Source organism: Acomys minous, assembly GCF_964271855.1.
Source record: "Acomys minous genome assembly, chromosome: 4".
Taxonomy (NCBI): Eukaryota; Metazoa; Chordata; class Mammalia; order Rodentia; family Muridae; genus Acomys; species Acomys minous.
The window spans coordinates 26350041-26365206 of NC_140486.1; the positions used below are offsets into that span (position 1 = coordinate 26350041).

The 15166-nt window shown below is 46.2% G+C and overlaps 1 protein-coding gene across 2 annotated transcripts in view; it reads left to right on the forward strand.

Annotated features, from left to right (window-relative positions):
- Positions 1-3152: 3152 nt before the first annotated feature.
- ARHGEF37 (Rho guanine nucleotide exchange factor 37) overlaps positions 3153-15166 on the forward strand; it is a 42222-nt gene continuing 30208 nt past the window's right edge. Inside the window, exons 1-2 of one of the 2 annotated variants that reach the window (XM_084778020.1) lie at positions 3153-3319; positions 14897-15096. In XM_084778020.1, coding sequence (XP_084634146.1) covers positions 14908-15096 — 189 coding nt within the window. In that variant the 5' untranslated portion in view covers positions 3153-3319; positions 14897-14907. The remainder of the gene's footprint in view (positions 3320-14896; positions 15097-15166) is intronic. The other variant, XM_084778021.1, reaches the window with a different exon arrangement.

The following is a 15166-nucleotide window of genomic DNA, read 5'->3' on the forward strand; positions in this document are numbered from 1 at the left end:
AGTATAAACTTAGTGAATCCTACAAACTAATATGAGATGGTTAAATAATCACTCCATTTTGCGGCATTCTGAAGTTTACATTTTTCTTATACATTATTTCATTTTTATGCCAATCAACTCTATCACAGACATAGAGACTCAGCAGGGTATGGTGCTACAAGCCTTTAATCCCATTAATCTCAGCATTCAGGAGACAGAGGCAAGTGGATCTCTGTGAGTTTGAAGTCAGCCTGGTCTATATAGCAAGTTCTAGACAAGTCAAGGTTACATAGTGAGACTCCATCTTTTTTTTTGTTTCTCTCCCCCCCCCCCCAAATAGGGTCTCTCTGTGTTAGCCTTGGCTGTCCTGGAGTCACTTTGTAGACTAGGCTGGCCTCGAACTCACAATGACCTGCCAGCCTCTCCTTCCTGGCTCTTAAATGCTTATTTTTATTTATACTTGTGTGTGTTTGTCTGTGTGAGTGCATCACATGTGTACATGATTTCTAAGGGCTAAAGGTAGTGCCAGAGCCACTGGAGCTAGAGTTACAGGCCATTGTGAAAGGCTGACCTAGGAACCGAACCCAGGTCCTCTGGAAGAACAACATGAACTCTAACTTACTGAGCCATCTTTTCAAGCCCTAGATTATTATCTTACTTGATTTATTATTACTTGTTGCTATTTATTTTGATAAATTAACTGAGACTTGGCCAGGACACCCTTGCAAGCTAAGTCTCATCATTCTGATTTGTATATTCTTTAAGATGTCTCTTTAATTCCTTGAAATTTTATTTCTCTCTTAATAAACTGTGTCCTGCATTTTTTTTTTTTTTTGTATCGTCAACTTGACACACTTTGGGAAAAGAGAACCTCAGTTGAAGAATTTCCAGTGGGAATTTCCTCTCTCTCTCTCTCTCTCTCTCTCTCTCTCTCTCTCTCTCTCTCTCTCTTTTCTCTCCCTTTCTGTGGTGTGGTTTCTCATGGGTCTGATCATCTACCTCAGTGGTTCTCAACCTTCCTGATGCTGTGACCCTTTAATACAGCTCCTCACATTGTGGTGACCCCACCCCCAGCTATAAAATCATCCCATTGCTACTTCATAACTGTAATTTTTCTGTTTTGAATTATAATGTAAACATCTGATATGCAAGATATCTGATATGTGACCCCACAAAGGGGTCATGACCAACAGGTTGAAAATCGCTGATCTTTTGGTGCCTGCCCATGTTTCTAGCTAGGCTCTTTACCCTTTTCTTTTGTTTAAGATTTATTAAACACACACACACACACACACACACACACACACACACACACACACACACACACCCCACATGCCTGACTGTATGCCTGTGTGCCATGTGTGTGCAGGTGCATGTACAGGCCAGAAGAGGGCAGCAGACCCCCCCCTGGAGCAGGAGTTACAGATAGTTGTTTGGTGCCCAGGGTGTGGGTGCTAGAAATTAAAATTAGGTCCTCTGAAAGAGCAGCGAGCGCTCTTAACTGCTAAGCCATCTCTCACACTTTTTCTTCAGACTTTGTCAATTCAGTGAGCCCCCAAATGCATTCCATTTCTGCTTTAGTTAGCCAGTACCAGTTTTTGTTACTGCTGAAGACCCTAGCAGCGTAGTTAGCCCATCATTTCTAGATGTAGTTAACCCCAAAGGGTCCTAGCTTCCAGTTTATAGTACTCAACTCTAAGTAATGTCACGATTAATTTTGCAGCTGGTTTGGGAGTTCTATTTAGGTTCCCTTAAGTTGTGTGCCCCAGGGAAAAAGAAAAACAGCGGAGTAAAGGGTAGCCGTCCAACGATTCTCAAAATATCTGCGGTCCCATTTCAAATCGCATCTCTTTTTCTGACTTTCGCAATTCTGAATTTGTACTCTCTTGTCTACCCACTCCACAAACACTAATTTGGAGCACGCTGTGTCTATGGCACTATGCCAGGTACTGAAGAAATTCAAAGATCAATGAGAAGCAATTCTGAGATGCTTTTGAATTTTAAATGAGACAAATGTATTTTTGTTTGTTTTGAGACAGGGTTCCGTTGTGTAGCCCTGACTGTCCTGGAACTTGCTTTGTAGACTAAGGCTGGCCTTGAACCTGACTCTGCCTCCAGAGTCCTGGAATTAAAGACATGTCACCACTTTCTGTAACAAATGTATTTTTTTAAGGAGGTGAACCTTAAAGATTGATTACTAATGAAGAAAGAAGTAAAGGAAAATCCTTTTTATATTTGGGTACTGTCTTTAGGGGCAAAGTAATGTTCATTTCTTTGTAAATCTTCAAGAACCATTACTAGGATGGGTGGTGGTGGCACAGTGCTGTCTCCACAAACAAGCTTAGGTTACTTTGATAAGGAACACTCTCGTGGGTTTTGTACTTTCAACTGCGAGTTCAGTGCCTAGGACAGGAGGCTATGGCTAACCGGGACCCTGTCTGTGCAATCAATTTCTGAGTCTTCAGTGCCCAGAAGGGACTCTGGCTTAATGTAATACGAAATAAAACAGGAGCATTTTTCATGTACCAGAAGAAACTACTGGAAGCTTTGTCTAAGACTGGGCGCGCAAGCCATGGGGGCAAGAACCAGTAGTAGAACTCAGAATTTAAGTCCCAGCTGGTTCGGTTTTGGTCGACTTGACACAAGCCTGGGAAGAAGGCAGCTCAATTGAGAAAATGCTTCTATCAGATTGGCCTATAGGTAAGTCTGTGGGGGCATTTTCTTGATTAATAATTGCCGTGGGAAGGGGAGGGCCCAGACAGACCTGAAGCCCTGGTTTGCGCAGGAAGCTCTGATTTATAGAAGACAGAAGGCTGAGCAAACCATGGGAGAAAGCAAAAGCAAGTAAACAGCATTCCTGTATTGTCTGCTTGAGTTCCCGCCTTAACTTCCTTTGAGGGTGGGCTGTGATCTTGATACCCACTGTAGTTTTCTCCCTAACTTGCTCTTGGTCATGGTGTTTGTTAGTCGCCGCAATAGAAAGTAAGACACAGCCCTCGAATTTAGTGATCCGGGGTCACAGACCGAAACCCATTACCAGGAGGTGGGCCCACGAGCGAGCTTGTTTTCCAGGTCCGGATGGGTAAGCAATCGCCCAGGTGAATTAGTAGGTGCGGCGCTACCCCGCCCACAAGTGGCAGAGGCGAGGCCTGGGAACGCCCTCTGCTGCTGGGTGACTCAGGGAGCGCGCAGAAAACAACCTGGCCTCAGAGTAGCAACTGACAAAAGCGGGGACGCGCTCTGCGCGTGCACAGCAGACAGAAGAGCTTCCCAGAGCCGAGCAGCCTAAACCCAGCGCCGCGGGTGCGATTGACATCGGAGGGCAACCGGCGCGTGCGCGGTGAGTCCAGCCTGGCAACACGCCGCCGCCAGGAGGGCTTGGGGGGAAAACAGCTGCTGGACAGCTGAGGAGCGGGAGGTGAGGGCCAGAGAGGCAGGGTGCGGCCGGATCCCAGGGCCCACGGTGCTGTGGTGCAGTATCTCCAGTGTCTTAGGAGAGCTCGAGGCCACCTAATCCAGGTGGCTCCACCAAGTCCCTTTTTGGGTTGGGTCTAGTAAAGTAACCTGGGCTAGAGCAAATGATTACTGTTCTGTTTCTTATCTTGCTGCCTGTGTCTGGTGTGAGGTGGCTTTAAATAAGAAACCATTCTTTATTACAAAGGAAAGGTTCAAACGACTGTAAAGAAATCTGGCTAAGAAACAATACTTACGAGTAGACCGGCAAGACCCGGGAAAAAAAGGATCAGAAATCCAAGAAAAGTTGAAAGGGAGAACTGACCAGGTAGAAAAGTGGTATCAGAGCCGGGTGTGGTGGCCCACACCTTTAATCCCAGCACTTGGGAGGCAGAGGCAGGTGGACGAGTTCGAGGCCAGCCTGGTCTACAAAGCAAGTCTAGGACAGCCAAGGCTACACAAGCCTCGAAAAACCAAAAAAGAAAAGAAAAGAAAAAAGAAAAAAAAAAAGGAAAAAGAAAAACGAAAAATGGTACAGAACTGGGTCCAGAAAGCAGAACTGTGGCTCCTGCGTGCTAGCAAGTTGGAGGTAGAGAAACGCGCCCTTGGAGCAGGTGCTGGTTCTTGGTCCTCTGGAAGTCAGTGGTCAGGCAGGAATGCTTGCTGCCCATCCTGGCAGAATCTTTGAGAACAGTTTGTTCCTTAGAAGAGAGGGAGCCAGTGGCAAAATAGGCAGCCCCCTGACCTCCTATATGATCTGGGAAGCCCACTTTGCCCTTTTCCAGGCCCAGTGCTTTGCCCTCCAGGTTGTTTTGCGTGTAAAGTCTGGTACCTGTCACACAACAGATGCTCAACAGAAAGGGTGATGCTGATATTCCAACCAAACACTGCTGTGCCAGTTAGGAACGGCCTGGAAGGAATTAGGGTATATACAAAGTAAAATACAATGAACACTTTAAAAAGTGTGTTCATGAGCAGAGCTGGGGATATCTGGATATGGCTAAAGCCTTGCAAGCGTGAGGGCATGAAATTGGATCCCCACACCCACTTAAAAGCCTGGTCCTGGTGGGGAGTCTGTAACTCCAGCCCAGGGGTGAGGGTAGGGCAGAGATAAAGGATCTCTGAGGCTTGCTGGCCAGACACCCTAGCCAAATAGGTGAGCTGCAGGTTCAGTGAGAGATTGCCAAACAAAGAAAGAGGAAGATATCCTACCAGGACTCCTGGCCCCGACTTAGATGCACCACCCCAAAGACAAAAATGTGCACATTAAAATATAATAAAGTCAACGCTATCGTGATTAGCAAAACACAGCCCATACCCTGGTGACAGTACTTTAAATAAGAGTTCAGTGAAGTGCTTCATTCACTGCTTTTAAAGTATTTGTATTTATTTTAACGATGTGCACGTGTGTGGCTGTTTGTAGGCGTGTGCATGTGAGTGCAGGTACCGTCTGAGGTCAGATGCTTCCCAGCCCTTGTGGAACTGGAGCTACAAGTGGTTGTGAGCTGTGTGACATTGGCAAGGGACATGGAAATCCAGGTCCTCTGGAAAAGCAGCAAGCGCTGGTGAGCACTGAACCCTCTCTCCAGCTCCTCAGTTCACTATCTGACCCATAGTCAAAACTGCAAATGGAAACTACCAGCTACTCTATCTAACAAGGGGGCGTCCCTTGGCTCTTTCAAATGGAGTCAGAACCTTATGGTGTGTTTTCAAAGGAGAGGACAGAGGACATGGCCTGGGACCTGGCAGCACCATTCTTGCCCAGTCACACAGGCTTATTGAATTTCTGCCAGGGCACAGGAATCGCCAACAGCTGGCTCGCATCTCCCTTGGATCAGCAGATTACTGCGGTAAACAGTGCCTTAGCTGATTCCGCTCCAGCTCAAATCAATGGCTTTTTATTTAGCTATGGAGGAGGGGGGTGTGTGTCTGAGTGCTGTCACCGAAAAGCAAGGCATTTATCAAGCTTGACGCGCCACAGCCTGGTGCTTGTTTATTGACAGGCTGAAGAACTCTAAATCTGTGGATCTGGACTTGTGAAGACACAGACTGGGCAGACCCACTGATCCATAAAAAGACCTGCTTTAAAAAAAAAACAAACAAACTGTATGGTCTCCTTTCTCTACCCCTTTCAGCCTTCCAAGTAGAGCCAGGGAAGTCTGGCTAAGGGCAAATAGATGTTGTTTAATTTAGGTTATGACACATACAACCTGTCTTCCCCTGTATTTACGAAGAGAAGAAAGTGTGTGTGTGTGTGTGTGTGTGTGTGTGTGTGTGTGTGTGTGTGTGTGTGTCTGAGAGGGGGGGAGGTCTTTCTCTTTCCCACCTATGTAACACTCTTTTCTTAACTCACCAGGGGTCCTTTATCTTCAGCAGGATGATTTTGATAGCTTGCTTGCTTTCTTATGGCTTTATGCTATGACTTTTGTTTCACAGTGGTTTCTTTCCTTTGTGTTTTGTTAGTTTGTGTATATGGGTATTTTGCCTGCATGTATGTTTGTCTGTACACCGTGTGTGTGTGTGTGTGTGTGTGTGTGTGTGTGTGTGTGTGTGTGTGTGCAGTGCCCCCAGAAGCTGGAAGAGGGCACCAGATCCCCTGGAACTGGAGTTACAGCCTGTTTTGAACTGACATGTGGGTATTGAGGAGTGAACCCAGGTCCTCTGGAAGAGCAATCGGTGCTCTTAATAGCTGAACTATTGCTCCAGCCTCCCACAGATGTTTCTAACATTTTGGCTCTTCTTTCTTTTTCTTTTTGGTTTTTCTGAGACAGGGTCTCACTATGTAGCTCTGGCTGTCCTGGAACTCACTATGTAGACCAGGCTGGCTGGACTTGAACTCACAGGATCTGCCTGCCTCTGCCTTCTGAGTGCTGGGATTAAAGGCATGCACCAGTACACCCAGCTTTAATTGTCTTTATTAAATTAGACCTTTAGACTTCAACCTTTAGTCCTCAGTAGAGGACAGTCTATAGCAAACATGCTTCCTGTTTTAACAAAAGGCCTTTCCTTACTTGATGACAGTTGTGTGGCTTTCCATATCTCCTCCACACCTCTCTATACATCATTTAATGACTAATAGAACATTTGCATCAAAAACTTCTAGACAGGCCAGGCATGGTGGCGCACGCCTTTAATCCCAGCACTCAGGAGTCAGAGGCAGGCAGATCACTGTGAATTCGAGGCCAGCCTGGTCTACAGAGAGAGTTCCAGGACAGTCAAGGCTACACAGAGAAACCCAGTCTTTTGAAAAACCAAACCAAAGCAACAATTAACAAAACAAACAAACAAACACCAAAAACGTCTAGACATTTGTTAAAATGCTTTGGTCCAGTTCATTGAATCAGAACCTTTCAGAGGAGTTCTGTGCTTCATTTGTATGTGTGTCTGGTGATGCACACACCCTGTGGTCACCTGTGTGCTGCAGGGTGGTGGTTAGTGTGGGGGACTCTGCCCTCTTCTTTACACCCATCTGTGCTGTTGCCTCTTTCATAACTTACATACATTAACGCTGTTGCTCAAGAAAAGAAATGGGTGGCATATTAGAGCTGGAAAGGGTATTCAAGGTTATCAACCTCAGAGGAGGGAAAAAAAAAAAAAAAGGCTGACCGTGCCAGTGTTGTCCGGGAGGCAGAGCAGATCCAACTCATACTGCTGGTGGGATTGTCAAACCAGAAGACTGCTTTACAAAGAGCTTAACAAAGGCACACTAGCACAGAGCCCAAACATTCCACTGTTAAGTCTATCTCTGCGGTAAGTGAGGAACAAGTTACGTAGCAGGAAACAACCAGTTGTTTATCCAGTATGTTAATAATCATAGTGTTATAGCTGATGCAGAAAAGTATGCAGCTGTAAAAAGTGATGAGAGAGCCGGTAGTGGTGGCACACGCCGGTAGGATTTGCTGAAGTGAGGCAGAGGCAGGAGGATCACGAGTTCGAGGCCAGCCTGGGCTACACAGTTTTAAAAAAAAAGTGATGAGATAATCCTACATGCTACTGCATGGTTGGATCTCAATTGTTCTGAAAGAAAGAGGTAGCCATAGAGACTACCTGGCATCTAGTTCCCTTTGAATAGAATTAAGGGGGGATTGCCATTCCTTTTCTGATGTCCAGCTTTTTGGTGTCCTCCAAGAGGAACCAAAGACTTGTGGAAGAAGGGCATCGGAGTCTAACTCTGCTTTGCAGCAGTGTCACTGGCAACGTAACCGTGGTTCCTTGAGTTCATCTCTATCACTTATTCAGTTTATTAACTGAGCACGTACTATGTGCTGACTCTAGCAAGTGATATTCTAGTGACCAAGTAAGACACAATCTCTGCCTTTGTGAAAGTTTATATTTTGTTGAATGAACCAACATATAATAATAGGGTATTGGAGTAAACAAAGACTGGTCTAGGCTATATATATTATGGAGTATGGCATATGTACGGCAGTCAGGAGATAACTTTTGGGAAGCAGGGTCTCTTGTTTCTGTCTTTGCTCTGTGTGATGTACTTCGCAGTTGGCTGTCCTGGGAGCTTCCAGGTGATTCTCCTGTCTCAACATAAGAGGCTGGGACTACAGATAGCAAGGGTTCCGGGAACTGACCTCAGATCATAAAGCTCTCATCTGCCTCTGTCTCTGTTTTTTGTTTGTTTGTTTGTTTTTGTTTTTGTTTTTTTAGGCAGAGTTTCTCTCTGTATATGTAGCCTTGGTTGTCCTGGACTCAATGTATAGACCAGGCTGGCCTTGAACTCACAGAAATCTGCCTGCCTCTGCCTGCAATTAAAGGTGTGCACCACTACCACCCAGCTCTCACCTGTCTTTTATGTAGAAGAGTAAGGTGGCCAATTTCATTATTTTTTGTTCTGTAGGGTTTTGTTGTTGCTTTGGGTTTTTTTTTTAATGCCTTTAGTGTTGGGCATCAAACTCAGGGCCTTGCACAGACCAAGCACAAGACCTACCACTGAGCTACCCAACCCTCATTTCCTGCTTAAGATTTTATTAAAATATATCTATTTTTAATTTTTATTTATTTTTTTGAGTATTTTGCCTGTATGTATGTGTATACTATGTGTGTGCCTAGTACCTGAGAGGTAAGAAAAAGGCATTTATTCTCTGGGACTGGAGTTACAGACAGTTGTGAGCTGCCGTGTGGGTACTAGGAATTGAATCCGAGTCCTTTGGAAGAGCAGCCCGTGCTCTTAACCACTTATCCATCTCTTCACTTAACCGTTTCTCAAAGGTGAGTCCTACTTTCTTTTTTCTTTTTTCCCCTCTCTCCTCTGTCCCCACCACCCCCTCTGTACCTCTCAGCTTTTCGAGACAGGGTTTCTCTGTGTATCTTGGCTGTCCTGGAATTTGCTCTGTAGACCAGGCTGGCCTTGAACTCACAGAGATCCCTCTGCCTCCCGAGTGCTGAAATTAAAGGTGTGCGCCATCACCATCTGCTGAGTCCCAGTTTTCATGTTTTGGAGCCCATGGCATGCTGCTGCCATTCATCCAGTCAAGAGTCTGTCACACTCCTCCGGGAGGAAGGTAGAGTTTAACCTCAGACGGTTTCTGAGATAGGAAACACTGGAGGGATCAGTGCATATCAGTGATAGGACAGAACTCAGAAGTTTTACTCTTTTGCGGGGGGGGGGGGGATTTAAAAAAAAAAAACCTATTTTAGGGCTAGAGAGATGGCTTAGAGGTTAAGAGCACTGTCTGCTCTTCCAGAGGTCCTAAGTTCAATTCCCAGCAACCACACGGTGGCTCACAACCATCTATAATGTGATCTGGTGCCCTCTTCTGGAGTGCAGGTGTTCATGCAGGCAGAGCACTGTATACATAATAAATAAATAAATCTTTTTTAAAAAGTCTATTTTGCAATTTTACACGTGCATACAATGTAGCTTGATAATATACACACCTAGCTCCCTCTTCTACTCTCTCTAGACACCCCCACATCCATTTCCTACCTTCAGGTCTCCCCATTTTTTATTACTCCATGTAGTTCAATTCGTTCGGCCTGCATGCGCACGGGTGTGGAGCCATCCACTGGAGCATGTGCAGCCTTCCAGTAGCCACACCCCTGGATAAAACCACCCCATCCCCAGGCAAACAGCTGCCAATTATTCTTCAGCCAAGGGTGGGGCCTCGTGATCCCCTCCACTACCCAGGATGAAGTGTTGACTGTGTTGGTCTCTGCAGGTAGCCCACAGTTGCTGTGAGTTTGTGAGTGCAACAGGCAAATAATGTCCAGAAGAAACATTTCATAGCGCCCCTCCCATCCTCCAGCTCTTACACCGTTTCCGGTCCCTCTCCTGCCATCTTCCCTGCCCCCTACAGAGGAGAGGAAGCAGAGTGTGCTATAGATGACCCGTTTTTGGACTCAACAGTCACTTATCCTCAGATGAGCTGTTATGAGTCTCTGCATGAACTTTGGCCCACTGGTGGAGGGAGGAGGAGCTTCTTTTGCCAAGATTGAGAACAGCACTAATGTGTAAACTAAGTATTGAGAAGGAACTGTGGCAACATGTCCATTTTACTAAACAAAAGTAGTAGCTTCCCCAATAGAGCTTATGACCTTCAGAGACACGGGGCTTTTGACCAGGATTACAGTGCCAGGGATTAGTTCCTTCCTACGGGGCGGGCTTCAGATGCAATCGGAAATCAGTTGGTTACTCACTAACAGCCATGCCACTATTGCACCAGTGGATCCATCTTTTTTGTTGTTGCTGTTTGTTGTTTTGTTTTGTTTCGAGACAGGGTTTCTCTGTGTAGCCCTGGCTGTCCTGGGCTCCCTGTGTAGAGCAGGCTGGCCTCGTACTCAACAGTGATCCACCTGCCTCTGCCTCTCGAGTGCTGGGATTACAGGTGTGCTCTACCTGCCTGGCTTGTCTGACAAGTTTTATCAATTTTCAGTCCACATGACTGCTTTTCAATGCCCTTTTCCTCAGCCTCCATAACCTCATCTTTTTTTTCTTTTCCTTCTTTTTCTCCTTCTTCTTCTTCTTCTTCTTCTTCTTCTTCTTCTTCTTCTTCTTCTTCTTCTTCTTCTTCTTCTTCTTCTGTAAGGATGTCCTGAGAGAAGCACTCAATGTGGCTGCGCTAGATTGCTGGACTACACAGGCTACACTGACCTGCTGATGCAGTTGACTATCAGTTAGGGAATGGGGATAGTCTGGCATGACCTGTTTTTTGGTTTTTGTTTCTCCTTTCATTGGCCTGTGCTGACACCCAGTGACCTCTTTCTTTCCAAGGCCTAAAAAACCATCTCTCTTAATCAAGTGGCAGAAATCCAATGCAGAGTGCCTTCAGCCAAGGTGAAGGTAGAAGAGAAAAATGTATCCACTCTTGAACAGAAAGCCGGAAAGGACCGAGTCTCCATTGTGACCGGCTGAGTTACATCCTCAGCACTGTCTCCCTTCCCATCTCTCAGCTCTGTTTATGGGGCAATAGCTGCAATTTCAGGTTACAGCTCATCGCTCTTATTGCCAATGATGATGGGGACTATGATGATGATCAGTTTAGTCATGATTAGCTGGTCTGACTCTATTTACTTGAATTTGATTGGTTGCAACTAAATCAATCAGCAAGTATCCTTAGGTAACTTTTTTATTATTATTACTATTTTTGGTTTTTTTGAGGCAGCATTTCTCTGTGTAGCCTTGACTATCCTGGACTCGTTTTGTAGACCAGGCTGGCCTCAAATTTACAGCGATCCACCTGCCTCTGCCTCCCGAGTGCTGGGATTAAAGGCGTGCGCCACCATGCCTGGCTTTTTCATATAATTTTCTATCTCAGTCCCTTCTGAGTTTGAGAGCAGGAGGCCTTTTGTATAGGAATGTCTCTTCTGGCTGCTGTAAGGATCTCATCAACCATGCCCGTCAGCCAGGGTTCCCCTCTGGCCACTGGCGTCTCTATGGGCGTTCCCCCCCTTTACTCCTCACTAGGGTCTTTTACTATCATGGCTCCTGACCTTCCACCCTAGACAATCTCAGATACTAGGTCTCATGCTTTTTCTTTTGTCTCACATATTCAAGTTGGAGCCCTTTGGGCTGGAGAGACAGTACAGCCTGATGACCTGAGTTCCATCTCCAGGCCCCATAGGAGGAGAGAAGCAACCCCTCCACACGCATGCACTTGCCAAGGCAAATAAATGTAACAGATAAGTTGAAGTCATTTCTGAACTCACCTTGGAATGGTAGCTAAGGAAACTTACTTTTCCTACTTGGGCTCCCTGCCTTGCTCCTCTCTCCTCCCTCCTTCTCTATCTCTGTCTCTATCTATCTCTCCCAAGGATCTATCAGCTCAGGATGGTCTTAAACTCGGGATCCTTCTGCTTCCAGCTCCCAGGTGCTAGAATTCTAGGTCTGCACCACCGCACTCTGCTGAATGCATGGGTAGGCATGTTCAAATCCCACTGCCCCAGTGTGAATAGAAGAGATGTGAGAAAAAAGAATTAATCTAGTTTTATGCAATTCAAAATAAGGAGTTCGCTGGCAAGCCAGGGGTGGTGTCACATGCCTTTAATCCCAGCACTTGGGAGGCAGAGGCAGGTGGATCACTGTGAGTTCGAGGCCAGCCTGGTCTACAAAGTGAGTCCAGAACAGCCAAGGCAAGACAGAAAAACCCTGTCTCAAAAAAAAAAAAAAAAAAAAAAAAGAAAGAAAGAAAGAAAGAAAGAAAGAAAAGTTCATGGCTGTAGAGTTAATGATGTAGCATCGACATTTTTCCTTTAGCATCAAGTATGTGCCAGGATGATTTTTATTGGTGTGTTTGTGTGTGTGTGTGTGTGTGTGTGTGTGTGTGTGTGTGTGTGTGTAATTGGGCATCGAGTTGAGCCCAGGGCCCTGATTTTAGTTGGTTTCTGTTTTTTTGTTTTTCAAGACAGGGTTTCTCTGTGTAGCCCTGGCTATCCTGGCTCTCTGTCTGTAGACCAGGTAGGCTGGCCCCAAACTCAGAGACCCACCTGCCTTCCCAGTGCTTGGATCAAAGGTGTGTACCACCTTTCTCTGGCTTGATTTTAGTTCTTTTTTTAAAAGGATTTATTTATTTATTACATATACAGTGTTCTGCCTGCATGTACACCTGCATATCATAAAAGGGAACCAGATCTCATGATAGATGGTTGTGAGCCACTATGTCATTGGTGGGAATTGAATTAAGGACGTCTGGGAGAACAGCCAGTGCTCTTAACCACTGAGCCATCTCTCCAGCCCCTTGATTTTAGTTCTTAGTTGGCTATTATATATAAGGCATCAAGCTATTCTAAAGAATGATCATATCGTACACTGTGATGCTCCTTAGGCACCCTACTTGCCTTAAAGAAAGGCATGTGTTTCTGGGGTGTGTTCTCTCCTTATCGGGCAGTCAGACAAGGAATAGGCGCAAGGGTGGTACTTACTCGTTCTGCTCATGCCAGCTGCTGAGCTGTGTGTGTCCTACGACTGTTGCAAAGATAACGGAGAACTTAAACCTCATCTTTTGTTCACCGGAGAATCTGGCTCCTGGGTCTTCATTGGGATTTTTCATTCTTTATAACAACACTGGTGCACCCAGCTCTCAGGAGTCAGAGGCAAGTGCATCTCTGAGTTTGAGGTCAGCCTGGTCTACAGAGTGTGTTCCAGGACAGACAGGGCTCCAGAGAGAGACCCTGTCTCGGAAAAACCAAAAAGAGAAAAAGAAAGAAAATCACCTGGCCATGGCTCTGTGTCATGACTGAGGGTGGGAGCCAGACACTGGGGAGAAAAGGAGAGAGGATTTAGCTGAGGCAGATACAGAAATCTGGGTCAACAACTGTGTCACTCCTGGGAATTCAACAGTACTCCAAGTCAGCCCCTCCCAGAGATACCTGCACATCAGTGTTTGCTGCAGCACTTTTTCACGGTAGCTAAGTTATGGAAACAGCCTAGGTGGCCACCAGCCAAGGAATGGTGGGGCTTTGATACAGAGGGATTTCTTTTTAGCCATAAGGGAAAATGGAGTTGTGTCATCTATAGGAAAACGGATGCACCTGAGGCTATCGTGTCAGTGTGTCACAGAAAGACAGGTATCACGGCTTCTCTCAGTCGTGGGTCTTAGGTTCCGTATAGGTACAAAGGGAGGGACATGGAAGGAAGGGTTGCTGGTTATGGGGAAGAAATGTCATCAGAACACATGTGCATATCTATATGGCATGGCTTTATGAGCCCAACATTAATACATTTTTAAAATGAGTGAATGAATGAACCTGGATCAAACTTCAGAGAGAAAAATAAGAGAAATTTTAGGAACGCACATTGAGTCCTGGGGAATAAATTTCTTTTTAAAAATTATTTTGTAGTGATTATTTGGGAATCTCACATCATATACCCCAATCAAGCTCACCTCCCAGTCTTCCCATGTCTGTTCCCCTGCCCCATGATCACAGGCCATCCCACCCCCACGCACCCAGAAAAAAAGAAGGGGACAAAAAACAATTCTATTTTGTATTATCTATATACTCACTGGATCATGATCAAATTCCTAGTGGCCAGCTCCCCCAAGGGAGGAGGAGTCTTTCTCTGCCTGCATCTGCACCAGAAGTTGTCAATCAACTGAGAAAAGCCTTGCAGTGGCAGTCTCTCCCCATCCACTGATATTAGCATGGCTTCCGGCATCAGCCCAAACCATGGATGCTTGCATGGGCTTCACAGACATCAACATGGCCTTGACCATATTAGGACCACCAACCCACTCATGTTTGTTAACGGCTGTATAGGTCACTGGCCTCATCATGGCCTCAGGTGGCTATGAATGTGACCATGCCCATCCCCCACCCCCCAGGGCCATAAAGCCCCAGGACATCACCAAGGCAGCAGGCAGTGGCAAGGACTGTGTCTTCATGGATCTCAGGTTTTACCACTGCCTGGGGCAGCAGCACATGACCTCCGGTGGTATTGCAGACCACTGTGGTCTCTTGAGGAGGTACAGTCCAGAAAGTGAACCTTTCCTTATCTCGGGCCTCCCCGTTGCCCAGAGCCAGGGGGAGGTCGCGGCTGGCCGAGCTCAGGTTCAGGAGCTGAGTCTGCCTCTGCACAGACTCCAGGCTGTTGTACATCGACCCTACTGGGCATGTCAATCTCAGCCTTCCCTCTCATCTGTCACCACTGTCACGTCTCCAGTTCTGCCTCTCCATAGGGCTCTGTTTTTCTGTCTTCCCACCTCTACATCTCATTGTAGTGGCGTCAGGTGCCTGGCGCCTGGAGGCAAGGTCAGCACTTTGGAAATGAGTTTCAAATGTCAGCAACAACCCGAGCTGTTGTTTGGCTTCTCTTGTTGTCCAGACACTGCCCACAAATGCCAACGGTTCTTTAACTCTGATTAATAAACTAACAGTTGCCTCTGTTTGCAGCTAATGATGCTTTTGGGTCACTTGATGAGTAGTCTTTAAGTTAGGAACCAGGTTTCTGAGGCGCTGTAAATGAGGAGACCTCCCTTACAATTGAATTTGATTAGGTTTTCTCCCCCACCCCCCCCAGAACCTGTGGACATGGCTGACTTTGGAGCAGATGAGACCTCCTCCTCCAGGTCAGAGAGTCCTGAGCAGGAAACCCGGGACTCTGAGGACAGATCACTGCTCCATCAAAGGCTGGCCATCAGAGAGCTCATCGATACAGAGGGCTCCTACTTGCACATGCTCAGACTCTGTGTCTCTGACATCAAAGGCCAACTACATCAGGTACTGAGGTGACCCCTCCAACCTATCTTTTGTTTTTTGTTTTGTTTTGGTTTTGGTTTTTCGAGTCAGG